The sequence below is a fragment of the Myotis nattereri genome (assembly GCF_964212035.1).
Source record: "Myotis nattereri genome assembly, chromosome: 6".
Lineage (NCBI taxonomy): Eukaryota > Metazoa > Chordata > Mammalia > Chiroptera > Vespertilionidae > Myotis > Myotis nattereri.
In genome coordinates this window covers 88,743,309-88,763,855 of record NC_138081.1, presented here as the reverse complement: position 1 = coordinate 88,763,855, position 20,547 = coordinate 88,743,309, and the positions used below count along the sequence as shown (strand labels likewise).

Here is a 20,547-nt window from a genome sequence, read left to right as displayed (position 1 = left end):
GCCGGAGCCCGGGCGCTTCTGTCCCGGGGCGAGCGCGGTCCGGGCTGCAGCTGCAGGGGCGCCGGCGGAGCGTGCGAGCGGGAGCCCGAGCCGCGGAGCGCACTGCCCCCGCTCCTTCGCCGATGCCACCGGAGCCGGGGTCCCAGGGCCGCCCAGGCAGCATCCCTGCGCCCCGCCGACCCCGAGTGGATGGTAACCCTCTAAGCCGGCTCCGCTGCGGAGAGCCATGAGCTGTCTGGATGTTATGTACCAAGTCTACGGTCCTCACCAGCCTTACTTCGCCACCGCCTACACCCCCTACCACCAGGTACGTGCCCGCGAGGGGCCGCGACCTCGGGGGCGCCGGGGCGTCTGCAGACCCCGAGGCCCGAACCCCGAGGTCCAGGGCGCCTCCGCTCGCGTCCGGGCGTGGGACCAGCGGCAGGCGCCGCCCGGAAGCCGGGATGGCCCGCGCTGCCACCGGTAGATTGAGCTCACCCTTCCGTTTGCTTTCTCGGAAGGCGACTGAGCCCCGCTCATGCGTGTCCCGCGTTTGCCGGGAATACTCGAGGAGGATGGCGCCCGCTGGATTGCTTTCTCAGTGTCTGCTGGACTCCAGATTCGTCTGAGCCCAGCGCGGGTGCAGGGAGATGGGAGCAAAGCTTGCCCACGAAAACCAAGCTTTGGTCCCAACAAAAGCCAAAGCCTGTGTCCGTCTTTCTGTTGGAGATGCAGAGATTCTCGTTCTCATCCCTGCAAACTTATATAAGGCATACTTTTTTTTCCCCGTTTCAATGACCAGACGATCAAGCCCATTAATTTCAGAATCAGAGGATTCGTTACAGAGAGTCCCATAGGGAAAGCATCGGTTTTATCATCTTTGCTTTGCACAGTTTGGGGGGATATTACTGGGGTACAGTTGACTGGGCAGAGGCAAACTTCATAGCTAATACTTGACCTTTGAGGAGATGGCGTTCCAAATTGGGCTGCCCTGCCATCAACAAACACACTGTTAATAAGACCACTTAACCCCGGTTCTGCAAACTCAAGTTTCCTTTAATTATTCCTATTTATCTGTTCTCTGGGCTGCATCTGGTGAGCAGTCCTTTCTGTTTCCACAGCTGAAGTAGCGAAAAGTGAGACAGTGGTCCAGGAAAAGACCCAGATCACCTCCTGGGGCTGGTGGGAGGCCTGACCAGGTTGGAAAGCGAGGGCCTAGACTCCTGCTTTGGGGGAATTGAAATGCACCCCAATGTCCGACAGAGCCCACGCTTTCACCAGTTCTGCTCGCAAATTCAAAACATCTATTCGGCTTTTGCTCTTTCCCTCCTCCTCCTCTTTTCACTTCCCAGCCAGGAGATTGTTTAGTCTCAATGTTAATTTTAGGACTCATCAGAGCCCCTCATTGTAAGCCAAGCGGGAAAGGGGTAGAAGTAGTGATATTGCTAAATGGCTCTTTTGACTTCAGCGTCTGAACCCAGCTCCTTCCCAGGCTGGAACTATTGCAAAGAGGAGAGGTGGGGTGGTTTTCTGTCTCTCTGTTCCTTTCTCTTCCCTGGCCCTGGACCAATCTATTGCATGAAGATGTCTGTTCATTTTTGCATGGCCAGGCCATCTCTGCCTGCATAATGCTTTAACATTACATCCAATCCATTTCTCATTCCTAAGAAACTGTTTATAGTAGTTGCACTTCATCTTTTAAAATCACTATCAGTTAGTCACGATTTACAGAGCCTCACCGCCAAGATTTTCCGCGGCTCCTTTTTATTACTCATTTCCTCAATGTGCCCGGAGATGGCAAGGCTGGGAATTCTCATAACCCATTGGTTTTTCTTTACTCAAAAAAAGATCTCTTTAAAAACTGAGACAGACTCTTAAATGGAAAGTATATGGGCAACCAAACAAATATCCACTGGCGTGTATGACAACGACCCATGTCAGGATGTCATTCACCTGTTTACCCACATGATTCTTTCCTAAGTGGAACCGTTTCAAACCTTCCATTCGGTGGCGGGGCTTCCTTTGCAGCCTGGGCGTGTGGAGTGGGTTTTCATGTTCCGTCATGAGGATGCTTAATCCCGCCTCTTGTGTTTCTGCCCTGGATTCAGGCAGGGGACAACCCGGCCCTGACTGGTCTGAGTGCCCTTTACTCATGGAGGCCGGTTTTGAAAAATACACAGGGGCAAGCAAAAGTAGGTTTACAGTTGCGAGTATGGGAAACACGGAGTTTATTCTTGCGTTATCACTTAATGATTATTGTATTATTTATTTGTATTATGTGAGCTGACACCTCAGAGTTTTGCCTGCGGCCTGATGACAGAAAGATCAGGAAGGGCAACCTCCTTCTCGGGAAGCCCACCCGTGCTCAGGGGCAGGCTGTGCAGCCCGCATCAGTGAGCACCGCGCTGGGGCGCATATGCCAGTTACCCCCCTGGAAACCTTAGGGATCAGAGGAGCACGTGTCGCCTGAAACCAACTGGCCATCTCTTTTGAAACTGTACTCTCTTCTTTCTCTCCTGGAGCAGAAACTAGCTTATTACTCCAAAATGCAGGAGGCCCAAGAGTGCAACGCCAGCCCAAGTAACAGCAGCGGCAGCGGCAGCTCCTCTTTTTCCAGCCAGACTCCCGCCAGTATAAAGGAGGAAGAAGGCAGCCCGGAGAAAGAGCGCCCACCAGAGGCGGAGTACATCAACTCCCGCTGCGTCCTGTTCACCTACTTCCAGGGGGACATCAGCTCCGTGGTGGACGAACACTTCAGCAGGGCCCTGAGCCAGCCCAGCAGCTACTCGCCAAGCTGTACAAGCAGCAAAGCCCCGAGGAGCTCTGGGCCCTGGCGGGGTGAGTATGGCAGGGCCTGTAGAGAGGCCCCTCAGCCTGGGGCCCACCTAGAGGGGCTCAAGGAGATGCAGCTGAGAGAATCCTAGGTGTCAGGGAAGAAGTGAGGAGGGCACTTGGAAATGGGTAAGGAAAGCGAAGGAGGAATAGGCACAGACAGAAGATCTCTCCTGCAGGAGGCAGAGAAGAGCAGAGCATTGACCCAGAAAAACACTAGCCTTGGGATTGGGAGGCCTGGGCTGGCCTGTTGGTTCCACCCTGCCTCCTAGCACTATGACCTTGGGCAAGTCTCTTAACCTCTTTGAGGTCACTCTATTTACTGGCCTCTAAAATTAGAATAATACTTGCCCTCCTAACTATCCCTGGAGATGGTCCTAAAGCAAACAGAAAATGTATGTAAATGCACTGTGGAAATGTGAGGTTTTCAGGGCCCTTACCCAGTTTCTGAAAATTTGCCCAGAATAAAAAGTCCTAGGCCCCACTGCCAGCAAAAAGTGCTGAAGAATGTCTCCTAAAACCTACCTGTGCCTTTTTCTCGGGTTTCAATTACTTGGGAATTCTTGAAGCAGAAAGCATCTTTCAAATAAGCAAATAAAGTAGCAAGGAAATGAGTATTTAGGTAGAGTCAAAACATCTCTTTATTGTTCTATCCTTCCCAGAAAGCACTGCTTTATCTAGTTTGGGACCATGATTTCTTGGACAAGTCAACTACATTTCCCTTTTATTCTGAAATCTCAACCTTCCTCATTACCCAGACAAGGGTAGAGTGAACTATTTGGTAAACTTTCTCACTAAGCTTAGTTTTTAATATGTACCACACTGAGAAGTCAGGACTTTGTTGTAAAAAGGAAAGCAAATACTACATTTTGGAGGAAATGACAACCCTTACCCTCCTTTTTATTTATTTATTTTTTTACCTTGAGTGAAAGTTTGTAAAAGCCTTGCCTAGACAAGCTCCAAAAATATTAGTTTTGAATACAGAACATTCTTTTTATTATTCAGGTGCCTAAATATCTTTAAGAGGAAGACTGTTCATTACTTGAAATGTATTTTAAAAGTACTTTAAATTCCCTAGAATGTGTACAGATGCGTTCCCCAGAGGTGCTCAATAAAGGCCTCTTGAGTTAAATGTCTTTCTTTCCCTCCCTCCTAACTGAAGGCAACAAATTTTATCTAAATGCTGTTCTCTTAAAATGCTCCCCGACTCTAGGGATCAACAGTGATCATGATAACAATACTAATAATAAATTATAAGAGCGGCATCCACACTTGGATGCACGAAGTTTGTTAAAACTTAGAAGACCCTTCCCTTCGCGTCCCTTTGTGCAAATAAGACAGCTGCCCTTTCAGTGTGTCTAGTTTACTGCTCTGCTCGAGTTCTTGGAAAAAATATCGGAAAGAAGGTTTCTAGAAAGGAGGGTAATAATAGCAAGACTTCGAAATATGTCTATGGACTTCTAGTCTATCAGAGACGCATTTTCAGGAACAAGGGAGGCTGAAACGCGAGAGGGGGCAGTGAGATCGCCAGGCGGCGGACCAAGAGCGGGAAGAGGAATCTTCAGCTTGAGCGGCTGCGGGTTGGAGTGGGGAAGCCGCGTCGGCCCCAGGCCGCGGAGGCAGCTCGGGAGGAGTTCGGTGCCACTCCCTGAGCCCGAACCTGGGGCTTGGGGAGGAGGTCCCTCCGCTCTTCCGCTGCCCGCCACCCCCCGGCTCTGCAAAATCGAGGGAGCGGACCTGCACCCCATAGGGTTCCCCGGTTTTTCGGAGCCCGTCCCCGGAATCCACAGGCTGCAGCCCCCTCAGGGAGGCGCCGCCCCAAAGGGTAGGCTGCCGATCCGCCCCCAGGCGCCGCTTTCCGGCCATTGGCGGGCCCTGCGCTTTCGGCTCTCCCGGCCGCCCTAGGGGGCCCGCAATCGCGTTTCCCGGAGTTGACGAGCTCTTTCTCCCCTCTCCTCCTCTCCTGCTCGCCGGCCTGCAGACGGCTCCTACCCGATGAGCCAGCGCAGCTTCCCCGCCTCCTTCTGGAACAGCGCGTACCAGGCGCCGGTGCCCGCGCCGCTGGGCAGCCCGCTGGCCGCCGCGCACTCGGAGCTGCCCTTCGCCGCCGCCGACCCCTACTCGCCGGCCGCCCTGCACAGCCACCTGCACCAGGGCGCCGCGGAGCCCTGGCACCACGCGCACCCGCACCACGCGCACCCGCACCCGCACCCGCACCCGCACCACCCCTACGCGCTGGGCGGCGCCCTGGGCGCCCAGGCCCCCGCCTACCCGCGGCCCGCGGTGCACGAGGTCTACGCGCCGCACTTCGATCCGCGCTACGGGCCGCTGCTCATGCCCGCAGCCTCCGGGCGCCCGGCCCGCCTCGCGCTCGCCCCGGCACCCGCGCCGGGCAGCCCCCCCTGCGAGCTCTCGGCCAAGGGCGAGCCGACCGGCGCCTCGTGGGCCGCGCCCGGGGGCCCCTTCGCTAGCCCCGCAGGAGACGTGGCCCAGGGGCTGGGCCTCAGCGTGGACTCAGGTAAGCCGGAGAGCGAGCTGGGCTCCCCCGGGCCCCTCCTGCCCCGGGCCCCGCCCTGGGCTGAGCCCGGGACCCCCTATCGTTCTCCTTGGAGACCCCAGTGACACGGTGGTCTGAAGGTCTGCAGGGAGGGGTTGTGTTCAGGAGCCAGATGACCCTGGGGGCAGAATGGGGAAGAAGGACCCTGCCCTACCTACCTAGCTGGTGAATGTTAACCCAGGATTTTTTAAAAAAATACAATTTGTTGGAAAGGTTCTAGTTCCGCGCTGTTCAATTCTGTGGCCGCTAGCCACGTGTATCTGTTGAGCACTTAAAAATGTGGCCAGGCGGAACTGGGATGTGCTCGAGTGTGTAATACACAATGGATTTCAAAACTTTGTACAAAAAAAAGTAAAATTTATCTCACTAATATTTTTATATTGAGTGCATGTTGAGTTATTTTCATCACATTGCATACTGAATATATTAGGTTACGTAAAATATATCACTAAGACGAAGTGTCACCTGTTTCTTTATACTTGTTTTCACTGTGGCTGTTAGAAAATTTAGAATTACGCCTGTGGTTCCCATGTGCTGTATTGGACAGTGCTGATCTAGAGACCTGCTCAGGGTGCAGATTAAAATCCTCTGCTGCTTGGGGGCACAAGGGGGCAGGGGGAGTGTCTTGTCACCGAGTGACAGTTATAAGGAAAGAAATATATGACTAATATCAACTTAATTGCCAAATTAGGCAAATCTCTTAAAAACATAAAACTTAACAAGAATAATAAGTCTCTGGCTTGAAGAGTTGAATTTGAAAGGTACATTCATATAAGGCTTTACTTTTTTGCTCTCTTTAGTTTTAGGACAAATCAATAAAAAAGAGTTATAAATAAAATCATTAGCTTGTAGTTTTGCCCACTCCCCCTTCCCTCAGGTGAAGATTTGGCATTTCTGTTGGCTTTGCTTTTACTCTCATTCATGCCCTTTAGATAAATTCTGTGACTTCCACAGTAAAACAGTGGTGTTTGTCTTTCTCTTTCTCTTTCCTTAACTATCTTGTGCTTCCCCTACCCCCCCCCCCCCCTTCCTGCTTTCCTCCTCTCTCTCTTTCTCTTCTCCCTCTGTCTCTCTTTTATTTTCTCTCTGCTTTCAGGTTTGCAGCCTCGGGACAAAAGCAAGGATCTGTACTGGTTTTAGACAGCCCACCCTTCCCCATAGGTCTCTGCCTAGCGCACTTGGTGACACTCAGAGCTGAATGGAGTGGGTTTGTAACAGCTTCTGATCTTGGTTTGCAGCTCGACGCTATTCCCTCTGTGGTGCATCCCTCCTGAGCTGACCTGCTGACCCAGGGTTCCCCCTTCCCTTTCCCTTCTGACCAGCCAGAAGGCTCAGCATCTGTGCCTCTCACTTCAAGGATGAGGACATGGGGAAAGGCAGAGACTTCGAACTTCTCCCTGTGTCGGGAAAACCAAATCACACACCTCAGAGATTTCATCTAAAAATAATTCCTTCTGCCAAAAGAGCAGATCCAAAGACTATGAATTATGTTTAATGACTTCTGGGCAAATCACTGGAAATATCTGTGGTGAGATCACTTCGGTGATAGGATAGCATAAGTTATCTCGGAAGGAGGGAAAGACAAAAGGACTTTTTGGTGTGAATATTTTTTATGCTGATGTGAATTATTTCATACGTAGTGTGATCAGAGCACTACTGACGTCAGTATCAGATTTAACATGTATTTGTATTTGCATTGAAGACTGTGGTAGAGAAGTAAAAAGAAGCCCATCGTTCTTCCTCATCTCGGAAGCCTCCAGCTCCCTTCCTGCCCACTCCCCCCTACAGCCCTGACTCCAGGCACAAAGACACACTTTCTTCCTTTGGACTGTGAACATTGGAGGCCTCAGCCTGCATATGAGTGGCAAGTGGATCATCTGGAGCCACCTGCCCACGTCTTACTGAAATGCAGCTGTTGTAGGACAACTGTTTAAAACTCCAGAAATACATCGACCAAGGTGGCACTTCCCAGTGTTTGGCATAACAATTGCAATTGCACTGGATATATTTTATATGTGTGTGTGTGTGTGTGTGTGTGTATCGTATTTTTTACAAGGAACATTTTACGATGAAAGAAGAAACCCTTCTCTGCCTTCTCTCCCACAAATTCTGTCCCCCGCCTTCCTCCCCTGGATGAAAACAAAGCATCAAGAGACCCCAACTGTCTCCATGAAGAAGTAGGAGTCACCGCAAGGGGAAGGAATGTTCCATGGAGTCTCCAATACCTCGAATATTTTTCTCGGTCTCTGTGGTCATGACTTGGTCACTTCATTGTTGGGACAGGGGAAGGGGTCTGTGCATTGGGCAAAGCTGAGGGTGATGAGGAAGAAGAAACAAACATTAAAGGTATCTGTTTACTACAAGGTCCCTGTGTTCTTTCATAAAAAGAAAATAAATCATCCTATGTTTCTCTAGTAGAATAAAATATAGTAGTATGACCTCATGTCAGAAAGTAAAATTACTTTATCATATATATATATATATATATATATATATATATATATATTCCTTTTTGTTTTTCCAAAGTGTTTGTGTTCTCTGAAGCCTGATAATAACCCCTCTACTCATCAAGCTTGGAGATGAAACGTTATGTATCACCCTTCTCTTTTTACAAGTGAGAAAATCAATTGTGGCCATAGCAGCCCAGGGCTTACCTCTTAGCATTCATGAAGTCAGACACAGAGATGGTACTGAAAGCACCACCCGTACACCATTCAGTCAGATACACATTTATCCTTTATATATATACACACTAGAGACCCGATGCATGAAAATTCATGCAAGAGTAGGCCTTCTTTCCCCCGGCTGCCAGCACTGGCTTCCCTCCGGCACCCAGGACCCGGGCTTCTCTCCTGCGGCCCCTGCCAGCAGGCACCTGAGACCTAGGATGCTTCCCTCCTCTGGCCACCTGCAGGCACCCGGACCCAGGCTGGCTTTGGATGTCCAGAATGACATCTGGAAGACATCCGGTCTAATTAGCATATTACCCTTTTATTATTATAGATTATTGAATTTTTGGAGAGAGAGGACAGGAGAGGGATAGAGAGATAAGAAATATCAATGATGAGGGAGAGTCATTGATCAGCTGCCTCCTGCATGCCCCCTGCTGGGGATTGAGCCTGCAACCAGGCATGTGCCCTGACTGGGAATCAAACCAAACCGGTGGCCCCCTGGTTCCTGGCTTGATGTTAAACTGCTGAACTACACTGGTTGGGCTGCATTTATTCTTTTTCAGAAAAGAATTATTGTTACTTCTTAAATTCCAGACTCTTAAGACAGTAGAGTCATTAGTTAAAAAAATGTCTTTGAAATATTGGTCATTTTTTTTATTTTAATAAGCTAGGCTAAGAAACCAAAGCTACCACTAGGCAGAAAATATTATTAAGAAATTAATGGCCGAAACCGGTTTGGCTCGGTGGATAGAGCGTCGGCCTGCGGACTGAAAGGTCCCAGGTTCGATTCCGGTCAAGGGCATGTACCTGGGTTGCGGGCATATCCCCAGTGGGAGATGTGCAGGAGGCAGCTGATCGATGTTTCTCTCTCATCGATGTTTCTAACTCTCTATCTCTCTCCCTTCCTCTCTATAAAAAATCAATAAAATATATTTAAAAAAAAAAAAAAAAAAAAAAAAAAAAAAAGAAATTAATGGTTTTCTCATGACACCAAAATAATTTGTGTGTCTCTGAGAGAGATATTTTGTGTTATACCCAAGTTGCCTTTGTAGATTGTTAAAGCATAAAAATATTAGTTCAAAACTTGACCTTCAGCCAAAACCGGTTTGGCTCAGTAGATAGAGCGTCGGCCTGCGGACTGAAAGGTCCCAGGTTCGATTCCGGTCAAGGGCATGTACCTGGGTTGCGGCCACATCCCCAGTAGGAGATGCGCAGGAGGCAGCTGATCGATGTTTCTCTCTCATCGATGTTTCTAACTCTCTATCCCTCTCCCTTCCTCTCTGTAAAAAATCAATAAAATATATTTTAAAAAAAAACAAAAAAAAACTTGACCTTCATTATAACATGAGAGGCAAATATAATCTATCTTGGATAATAGTCACAGAAATTAGGGGCAGTTAAGGAACCTTACTCAGAGCATGACTTAACAAAGTTACCCATCCTCTCTTCCTAGCTTGTTGGTCAGCTGCGAAGTAGATTATGATCATTACAAGGACCTATTACTGTTTTTGCTCAGATGGAAGGTACTATGTGGCTACACTGCATGAGATATGATAACAATAGTAATAACTAATGTTAATTGCTTTTCATATACCAGGCACTAGTCTGAGGGCTTTATATATAGGTCAACTCATTAAAGCCTCACAACAGTTCTATGTGGTATTTATTATTATGATCCCCTTTTTACTGACAAGAAGACAGAGGCTCTCAGAGGAGAAATAATTTGCCCAGTCATATAGCGAGTCAGTGGCAGAGCCAGGATGCCAACACAGCCAGCCCGGGTACAGAGACTGCACCGTTACTCACTGCAGTGACTGCTTGTCCACCTCTGATTTGTCTTTGGCTTCTCAATTGTGGGCTTCATTTCTCCTCCCCAATAGATGACTAAGGAAGGGAAGAGGCAGGGCAGCAAATAGTAGAACCTACAGAATCCCAGGTCTCCAAGGAACTGTCATAGGACATTGCCCAGACCCTTCATCAGATGCCACTACCTTAACCAGTCAGTCAGACACAGAATTCCATTCTTCTCCAAGGAGAACTTTTACTAGTAACTGCTGCTCTTCATTCACTTCAGTATTTAATTAGCCTTCACTGCTCTGAAGCTCTTCACACCCAACCTAGCCAAGTCGTGTAAGAGTTAGCCTGAAGTTCGGACATTGAAGTAATCGCTAAAATTAACTTTGGACTTCTCTGTGGATTTTTTAATCCATGTTCCATTGGCATGGATCACTGCAATATACAAGCATGAATAAAATGCATTAAGTGCCAGCTTGCTTTTTAGAAGTTGTCACTGAGTACGCAGTGGAAGCAGAAAGCACAGCAGTGCATCCTCTGCTACACACGTTCTCCAAGTAGTCCTCGCTGAAAGAGGCTCTTTACCTGTGCTGCACCTGCAGGAGCACGCACGAGATCTCTGATCAGATCCCACTGGGAGCACTTTCCCAGCCACAGGATTCTGATGACTGAAGCCTCTCTCCTGAGCTGCATCTGACCTGAATATCAGGGTGCTGGTGGGGAGACTCATTCACTGGAACTGGCCTTTGGGGCAGTCCTGAGCAGACCTCCAGACTGCTGAGTGGGCTCCGGTGACCAGGCACATGGGACACACGGAGCAGAGCATTTTCCTCCATGCTGTACCTTCCTAAAGCAGAAATACAAGATGACCTTAAACTACAATGATCCAGTGTAATAAGAACATCAGAGAGGACTTTGGGGAATTAACCCTCACTGACATTCTTAGGCCCACCAAGTCATGCAAAATATGAATTCCCATGACCATGTTGCTAATATTCATGAAACCATGCAGATTAGAGAAGGTCCTAGTAGTTGAAAAGAAGTATATTCAAGGAAGTGAGACGTGAGGAAAGGATAACATGAGAAAACATGATGCTTTCCCTTATATTACACCTGTTTGGGGCCTGAAAGAAAGATTAGATTCTCCTCTGATCACCCCCATTGGGATTTTCTGGGTCCTCCTCATCCAGTTTTGCCTCTGTGCGTGGCCTCACCGTGAGGGAGAGGTGATGAAAAGGGGAGAGACAACTCGCCACCACCAAGTAATCCTTTTGCCGATTGCCCTCTGGCTGGGAACTCAGTCACCCAACTACAGGGAATTCTATCTGTTCTGCGCCTTTAGTTTAAAAGGAGTTGCCATCCTGTCTCATTTCCCCTTTGAAGTTCTATTCCAATGGATGGCAAATTCTAGCAATGACTTAAGAATCATTTGGGCCTGGATGGGAGGGAAGGCCGGGGTGATGGGTGCTGGGGCTCGGTCTCCCTGACTGGAAGCATCTCGGACCACTCTTTCTGGGTAAGTACTGCGTTTTCTCTGCCCTTTTGCATCAGAGGGAAACAACTGTTAAGGTAACCTTAACCTCCAGTTCACTGAGTCACAAACCCTGCCTCTGTGTGTAGGCATCTACACATGTTCTAGCAAAATAAACCAGGAACTCGTTTTCATAAAACACTTAGTGATTGGTTACTTCGGAGATTGAGGACATAAGAAAGAAAACTTAGACAAACTGCTTTCCTTATAAATGCCATTTCCATAAAATGCATTTTTTAAATGTAATTCATTAGGTGTCAAAGCATGGAAGAAAAATGGGAAAACGTTTGAGAAGACTTAAAATAGAAGAAACTGGAAACCATGATTCCTTTCTAAACCTGCTTTAAGTCTGTTGGGAATTTGTGTGGAAATAATTCATATTTTGATTGTACTTGTCAAAGTCTTTGCTCTATATATTCCATTCTTCCTTGCAAGATTTTCAGATTATTATTATTCATATCTATTACATATTCCTAAAACCTGGAGAAAAGTAGTAATGTTGTAAAGGCGGTATGGTTATTACAGTTGCTGTTTGTACGTAATGGAAGTTTTGATATTTACACAAGCAACAGGGCTAAGCAAATGCAAATTTCACATTTGCTCACCACCAGCTCTCTCCCATCTCCCATGAATAAATGAAATGGAACTCTAATAATACAAGCACAGTATCTGCACAATGAAATCTATTTATCTAAAATATATCCCATACACACACACACACACACACACACACACACACGCCTAAACAGAAATCAGAGAACCGTGCCCTCAGACAGGCACAGACACAAATGATTATTCTCACTTGACAGACCAACTGTACCGCTCTTTCCTTGTATTTCACTCCAGCCCCAGAGGCTGGATCAGGAAAGAGACACTTGATAGCTGCTGTTTCCGTGGTTGAAATATTTGTGAAGTTACCGCATAATCTGAAAGCAGAAGCTAATAAATTATAGGGTGCTAATTGGAACTGGAGTGGAGCTGTCAATCACGTTACCCTAAACACAGAGAGACCCTCATAACCTAAAAAGGCAAGGCAGCCTTCAGGAACAGTTGTTTCCAGCCTTGACCTCCACTCTGGCGGAAACATCACGTCCAGGCAGAGTGGCCACTGGTAGAGTCAGCGGACGTGATTCTGCTAATCAAAGCTCACTTCAAGAAGACACAAATTCTCTTGCAGGGGGAAGGAGTAAACTGTTTTACTGAAGAATTAATGTGTAGAGAAGCATATTGCTTAGAGAGATATATCTTGAACATTGCCCTTTATTTGGAATTTTTCACTTAAAAATAAGTTTAACTCATTAAGAAAAAAATCTAAAGTTCCCCACAATGTGGTGTCATGGCCGTTTCAAACTGCAGTATTTCTATGAGTTTCCAAAGTATTCTTATGAAATTAAGCTCATCTAAAAAATATGATGTCTAAACTCCCTCTGCCTTACTGGAATTCACGTATTTCCCCTAGAAAATCAGTGGCAGCAAATTTCCTGATCCATTGTTTTCTTAGGCTCTCCTAATAAGCTCTCATCCTGCTATCTCCCAATGTCTCAAAATGGTCCCAGTGATTTTGCTCAAACTATCCTCAACTGTCATCATTATTTCCTATCAAAACAGCATAAATGAATCAATACATAAAATCACAACATAAGAGAAATTTAGGTTAAAGTTCAACTAAACTTTGCAAACAAAATTAAGGAATTAAAATGTTCTGATTCCTAATCAATATTTGCACGACTCTAATGATCTAGTTACCAATTAGAAATTTTACCAACATTTATTTTCAGAGTACATACTTTAGTCTCTACATGTATTTACAACCACTAAAATATTCAATTAACCTTATAATTTGGAACATTCTTTAGAATATTTCAAATAAAAATAGTTTTCACTCAGGAAAAGCAAACCAAGTGGCTTAAAATTCTATACACACACTTACTCAAAAAATATTATAATTGATGGGAATGTCACAAGCTTATTTCTTTTCCTGCCAATTCTCATTACTAGAGCCTTGCCCTTATTTTTGGCAACTATGTTATTGGCCCTGTGCCAGTAATGGTATTATTATGAAATGGGATGGAAAACAAAACACAAAATATTATTTATCATTGGTGTTTACTTTTATGAGATACAACCCTATTTCTTTTTTCTTCTTCCAGTGCATTTTATCCAATGTGTAATCTATCCCAGAAAACAATTGGATATTTTTCCCTCCAGTATCATATGATTTTTCTTTCATTGTACCTGCTTCTATATAGAATTTTCTGATGTCTCTGGAAGCACTACCTAAAAGTTCTGTATTATTAGTAGCATCCCACCTTGCTTTGTGGAGTGCGAAATCTCCTTTTTATTTCAGACAGTTTCTCCTTCACATTCAGAAATTAAGAGAAGGGCACCTACAGACAGATTTTGATGATGATGATGATGATAATGAGAGAGAGAGAGAGAACTGAGCTCATGATACTTGTTTTTCCTTGTTTAAAGACTTCTGAAAACACATTTTCACTCAGAGCTTTTTAAAGCAGTAAGAAAAGGACCTCGGGTAGTGTCAGACTTACACTCTGAGGGAAACCATAATGAAGTTGTATTCGGTTAGAATTGGTGAGAAGAACCATCAGTGGGGACCCAGTGAAGGTTAGACTGTAGCTAGGACTTACTTTAATACCTGGCTCCATAAACTCCACTCTGCCAGAGGCAGGGGGTGATGCTTCAGGTCTCTGGATACCTGAAGCAATTCAGACCCTGTGCCCAATTGTCTGAAATGTCTGGGCGCGGGACTCCCTCCTTCTCCAGGGTGCAGTCATAGGGTAAGTGGCCATAGTTCCCTGTGGGGTGTCATTACAGTATATACTGTGATGATGGTCTAACGTTCTTCTCCTAGGACCTGTCCACTTCTTCAGTCCATGGGCTATAAATTTGAAAATTGGCTCAGATCTAGGATCTGAGCAGGGACCACAATTTTTATTATTAGAGTGACCACATCAGCCTCCTACTCCTCCATTTATACCTTTTGCTGATTGTAGATGTTAAATTGCCCATCTGTTTTGATCCTAGGGACAACATGCTTTATTAAGCATCTGCAGAACTCTCTTTGGTCAACCCCATTGGCTGTCTCCTCATCATTACATGGCTGGAGGTCCCCTGGCTTCTAGTAGTCAAGTGCAGCTATGTGGCCTGTCAGGGCTGCCTCATATCCGTGGATGTTAAGCCCAGATCTGGGATGGCCTCTCCTACCATCAGCTCTGGCCTGCGGAACAGACCATCACTGAGCACCAGGAAGAATAAAGTTACTACTCACTGAGATGGAGAAGAATTCATTTTGAGAGGCAGGGTGGCAACCAGAGGCTCAGCTGGGACCTGTTAGTTTTGAGATGATTGCTAGAGATCTAAGGAGAGAGCTGAGTATGCAGTTGTAGAGGGATCAAGGAGAGGTGTTCAGGCTGAAAAGTTGTCAATATTTAGATGAGGCTGAGACTACCTCTGGGACTACCTCAGCCAGAGGTGTATTTAAACAAAGAGGACATTCAAGGACTGAGGCCAGAGTCACTCCCATGTTTAGACACTAGGAAGTGGAGGACAAACCTGCCAAGAAAACTAAGACGGAGGGGTTTAAAAAGTAGTAGGAAAATCAAGAGAGTGGAATTCTAGAAGCCAAGTGAACAAAGTGTTTGAAGGTTGAAACTATGAACTGTGTTGGATATCATTCATAAGGTAACCATATGTCCCAGTTTGCCTAGGATAGTCCCAGTTTACGCCACACAGTTCATAATTCCTTTTAAGCCTACAACAGCCTGTATGATCTGACCTCCAGTACCATTCTCCCCTCCCTCACTTCACTCCTGCCTTGGTGCTGCTCCTTATGCGGGCCAAGCATGTTCCCACCTCAGGGAGGGATTTTGAACTTGAATTTTCCTCTACTACATGTTCTTATGACCCATTCTTTTACTTATTTGAGGTTTTTCCTAAGTATTTCATATATGTGTGTATATGTATATATATATTGACTTTAGAGAGAGGAAGAGAGAGGGAGAGAGGGACAGAAACATCAATGATGAGAGAGAATCACTGATCAGCTGTCTCCCACAGAGCCACACACTGGGGATCAAGCCCACAACCCAGGCATGTGCCCTGACTGAGAACTGAACTGTGACCCTCTGGTTCATAGGTTGATGCCCAACCATTGGGCAACACTGGCCAGGCCCTAAGTATTTCTTTATCAGAGTAGTCTTCCCTGGCTACCCAACATAAAATAGTAACTACCCTCATTCTCTCTTTGGCTATACCTTGTTCTTTTATTCATATTTCTATTAGCATTCAGCATCCTTTGTCATGTAATATATACAATATTTGTCTATATATTTTTGCTTGTGTTGCATTTATTTTGTCTTCTCCATCAACTAGAATGCCAGAAAGTAACATCCATCAAGGTAGACACTTTGTTTATTGCTCTATTTCTAGTGCCAATAACAGTGCTTTCTGCATAGTAAGCAATCAAAGAATGTTTATTGGATGAGTGAAAGAATGAATGAATGGGTAGATTTATGAGGGAGAAGTAAACTACAGCTTATCCAATCTAAGGGACTTTTTGCAGCCATTAGAAACACTAACAAATAATTTTTAATGATAAGGGGGAAAGTATATGCTATCATGTTAAATAAAAATACTAGATACAACTACTCCTGCTATGAAAATAAACAAAAAAAGCTGGAAGAAAATATTCTGAAATATTTACAATAGAGTTTGGGTGGTATATTTTGACCCCTTGATTCTTCTGGTTGTAAAGAAGCCTGTAAGGATTGTGATAGGTCATCTGATTGGGACACAGAATAGCCCTGACCAACTGTAAAACAAAGTTTCTTTTACCAAGAAGAGAAGGTCAAAGAGAAGTCTATGGCACCTTAAAATTTATCCCATATCCATAAAAGCCATTATAAAATAAAAGGTGAGTTTGAGATGGAAAAATGGACAATGATAAAATAATAATTTTTTGCCTCTTTTATCATATATTCACCACCATTTCAAGGGCTTCCAGAATTTCAGGCCCCACCTAAGTCTGATCTGAAGCTCAAAGCAGTGCCCCAACTTCTATAATTTGTCTGTGTAGGTCTTGGGAGATAACTCAGCATCAAAATAATCTTCTTGAGTCCCTCTTGGTTTCAGATCAATTTTCTGGCATCTCTCATGAATTACAAGTGAGGACTTACTGGAAAAGGATGATGAGAAAATCAGCCAATTAATCCATTAAACATGAATATCTACTTTGGTTTAGAGAAGATATAGAGCAGGGGTTCTCAACCTGTGGGTCGCGACCCCTTTGGGGGTCAAACGACCCTTTCACAGGGGTCGCTAAGACCATCAGAAAACACATTTATAATTACATACTGTTTTTGTGATTAATCACTATGCTTTAATTATGTTCAACTTGTAACAATGAAAATACATCCTCCATATCAGATATTTACATTATGATTCATAACGGTAGCAAAATTACAGTTATGAAGTAGCAACGAAAATAATTTTATGGTTGGGGGTCACCACAACATGAGGAACTGTATTAAAGGGTCGCGGCATTAGGAAGGTTGAGAACCACTGATATAGAGGTTTAAAAAACACCACCCTATCTTCGGAAAGCTTAAGTAGGTAAGCTATATAGAAATAGGACAGGTTTACAAGGGGTTACTGCCAAATGAGATGTACTGACAAGAAAGGCCACAGTAATTCTGAGAAAGGAAGAGAAGGGAGCTAGAAACAAGCCTTTCCAAAAAATTGGGATATGAGCTGATCCTAAAGGATGAGTGGGATTTAGATTAGCAAAGAAGAATGGGTGAGGAGAGTCTAACAGGCCAGGAAAAACCAGCCTGGATAGGCAACATAGAGTGTACCTGGGACCAGGGACAGGCTGTTTTCTCAAGGATGTTTCCAGTAAAGTGTTTTCATCAGAATAATATCAACATTCTGTTCAATTGGCCATGTTAAATCATGAACAATATTTTTCATTTTCAACTTGCATACTTTTCCATTTATTTATTTTTAATTGAACTGATTGGTTAATAAAATTATATAGGTCTCAGGTATACAATTCTATAATAAATCAGCTGTATATTGTATTGTGCGTTCACCACCCCAAGTCAAGTCTCCTCCCATCACCATTTATCCCCCTACCCCTTCTTATGGATTATTACTTCTCTTTGAACAATTTAAAATGAAGATTAGATTTATTGACCAGCTTTTATATTGTTTTGTTTTCATTTACCTATTATAGTTTCTGCCTTTGGAAGTCATTATTTCCCCCAGATCTAATATGCCTAGGTCATATTTTTCAATTGAAAAAATCATTAATAAGATTTTATACTTCTGTTAAATTTTAATGAGAAATACATTTTAATAAGTGCCAATTTGAGCCACTGACAATTTTTTCTCTTACTTACAAAATCTAACTTTTACAGAATTAACTACATAGTTCTTAATAATACCGACCATTTGTATTTTATCAGTTACTATTATCCATAATAAATTTTATCTGTGAGAGACTTTAGCCATTGCCTATTTTATTTTGTATTAAATATTTCTACCAATTTAATTCATTATGAATTATAAAAAAGACTACTAATTTGCACTTACATATTAGATGAAACATGATATTTTATGGGATCTTCTCCTCAGATAGTCTATACATTTCTTTACTGTCCAAATCGTGATGCATACATATTACACTGAAAATCCAATTCTTCTATATGTTTCTGATTCCATTGTATTTTTCAAAATAAAAGTCCATTGCACTGGCAGGGCAAAAGTCCTGGCTGTAAGCAATGAAAACTGACCCTGGTTGATTTAACATTTAGTAAAAGGATATGGGGATTTACTGATAGAATCCCAGACTGGGGGTTATGGAGCCTGGAGCAATGGCTAGAAGCAAACAGCAGAGCCGGTCAGTCTGGTTACCCCAGCTGCCAGAGGCACCAGGCTCTAGACCTGCTCTGCCAACCCTCCTGGCCCTGGACACTGCAGTTGTGCCAGACCAACAGCAGTTGCCACCATCCCCAGGAAAGACTCACCGTGAGCCCTGTTTCTTTGCATCCTCAGCTCTCGATTAGGGGCCTGTGAGTGTGTCTGAGTGGTGGGGGCCAGGTCGCATGCCTGCCTTCCTGCTCAAGAGATCCTGGAGGAGCAAATGAAACATAGCTCCCATCCCGGGATGAAGGTGGCGGAACCCCCTAACTCAGGAAGCAGTGTCAGCTACTGGGCTCTCACAAACAATGATAAATGCCCATTAGAGGGTCAGAAGATCAGAGAAAACATTCTGCCTTGTTCAGCGGAACAACAGATGTGACCCCAAATCCTGGACCATTACTTGGAGGCTGTTCACCACAGAGCACAGGGAGCACATTGACTTCCTTGTGTTCCTCACCATCAGCCAATCATCGGCGAAGGCCAGTTTAAAAATGAACTAAGTTATCCAAGGTGGAAGGGGATACGTGATCCTCTTCCACTGTAGGTTTTAGCAAATGTTCCTCTCTGAGTCTAGCGAACATCCTGTAGACTGCAACTGAGGAAGACCCAGAAAGCTTTCATTAGCATTGCTTTTAGAGCAGTTGAGACTTCAGTTTAAATAGGTAGCTGTAATAATTAGTAATAATAATAACAATAATAATGATAGGCTTTAAATCAGAATGTTTCACCAAAGAATATTTTAAATAGTTCTCATTTAGGTATTTATTATTTCATGTAGTTGCTAAAAAATCACAGAGCTTGAATGTGCATTGTATAATCATTTATATTTAATTTTAAGGACAATTTTATGCTAAACATAATCTTAAGTACTGTATATATAAAATAGATATGGCAAATAAAAACAATCTTTATATTAGCTAATTTCCATGACAGCATGTCAGTCACTGAGCAATTTTTATACAACCCGATGCTAAACTTTAGGATTTAGACATCTTCATGGTCCTATTTTCATTATTTCAAAACCTCCAAAATATTTCAGAATAGTCATTAGAGACAATATGTTATTATAGCAATAGCATCCCAAGCGATTTCTTATGTCATAGATGCTGGTTCCTTTGGAACATGTAGAGTTATGTAGGCATTTCCTCAGTCCCTTTTGGGATAATCTGTAGTTCAGCTGGGCCCCTGAGCATGCTTCTCACACCTCCTTCAGATCTTTGAACATACCTGTTTTGTCTCTAACCATCTGACCAAGATGTTTCTGTTATAGTCCAGACTGAAGGGTGGGCAGTGGTCTAAGTGACCTCAAGGGTAAGGGAGAGCAGTTGTCCTACCAGACTCATGAGTCTTCCTTTGCTTTCCAAATGCTCAGTGGTTCACCTCAGAATCTTGTTGAAGTTAAACAGTTGTACGGGGATTGTCAGAACTGAAACCAAGTGGCTCTCAGAACCAAGATTAGAATCCAGGAACTTTCCAGTGTTAATTCAGAGTCATAGACCACCTCAACATCTGTCATTCTACCAGGGTTTCCTTTCAGTCACTACTTAATGGCAGTGTTTATCTCAACTCTGCATTTCCCAAACCGAGTTATTAATCAGACCCATCTCCATGTCCACTGTGAGTGAGACAGGCATAGTTCAGGCCCTCAGGCTTGCCAGGAGGGCAGTAAGCCACTTGTTTTTCTTGGCAGATACCTTTGTCTGCATGTGGTTCCTGCTCTTCTTTCCTCAGACCACAAGATTCAGATTCCTTGGAGCCTAGAGGACCCTCAGAAGGATCTTCACCTTGGCTGCAGTCTGTAGCAAGTACCATATAGTTTAACCCTTCTTGGTTCTTAGTTTCCATTAAAGCAATTGGCACACTGTCATCCAAATTCACACAAACCATGTTGCCATCTTCATCTGTGAAAAAAAAAAAAAGTTATTCCAGCATGTATTTGATTTCCTTTATTTGTATACAGGCAGTATGAGAACTGTAACACCAACCTCATACATTGGTTCAGCAAACATTTATAGGAGGATCACCAAGGGAACACAAAGATGACAAGACATGCTCCCTGTCCTTGAGGCTTACACAGGCTAGCAGGGGAGTAGCTCTACCTTAGGGGGTGATGTGTGCCGTAATGAAAGAACACATAACGTGTGGGAGAGCCCTCAGCGGATTAACTCTGCTAGAACAGGTGGAGCAGGTCATGGTCTTTACGATAGAAATTAAGAAATCATGGCCCCTTTTGTCTAAAG

General features: G+C 44.5%; 2 protein-coding genes across 5 annotated transcripts in view; one reads left to right on the top strand and one right to left on the bottom strand.

The window, feature by feature from the left end:
• Positions 1-226: 226 nt before the first annotated feature.
• VGLL2 (vestigial like family member 2) lies at positions 227-7,729 on the top strand (the record flags this gene model as incomplete). Of its 4 annotated transcripts, none has more annotated exons than XM_081094695.1 (4): positions 227-307; positions 2,505-2,817; positions 4,793-5,329; positions 6,607-7,729. In XM_081094695.1, 4 exons carry the CDS (start codon positions 227-229, stop codon positions 6,645-6,647), a joined length of 972 nt encoding a protein of 323 aa, XP_080950821.1. The 4 variants fall into 4 exon arrangements, with proteins under 4 accessions (XP_080950821.1, XP_080950820.1, XP_080950822.1 ...); XM_081094694.1 differs by lacking the exon at positions 6,607-7,729 and adding an exon at positions 6,465-6,508; XM_081094696.1 differs by lacking the exon at positions 4,793-5,329 and having other exon boundaries at positions 6,607-6,647.
• Positions 7,730-18,115: 10,386 nt separating this feature from the next.
• ROS1 (ROS proto-oncogene 1, receptor tyrosine kinase) overlaps positions 18,116-20,547 on the bottom strand; it is a 92,984-nt gene continuing 90,552 nt past the window's right edge. Inside the window, exon 44 of the mRNA XM_081094756.1 lies at positions 18,116-20,208. Coding sequence (XP_080950882.1) covers positions 19,898-20,208 — 311 coding nt within the window. The 3' untranslated portion in view covers positions 18,116-19,897. The remainder of the gene's footprint in view (positions 20,209-20,547) is intronic.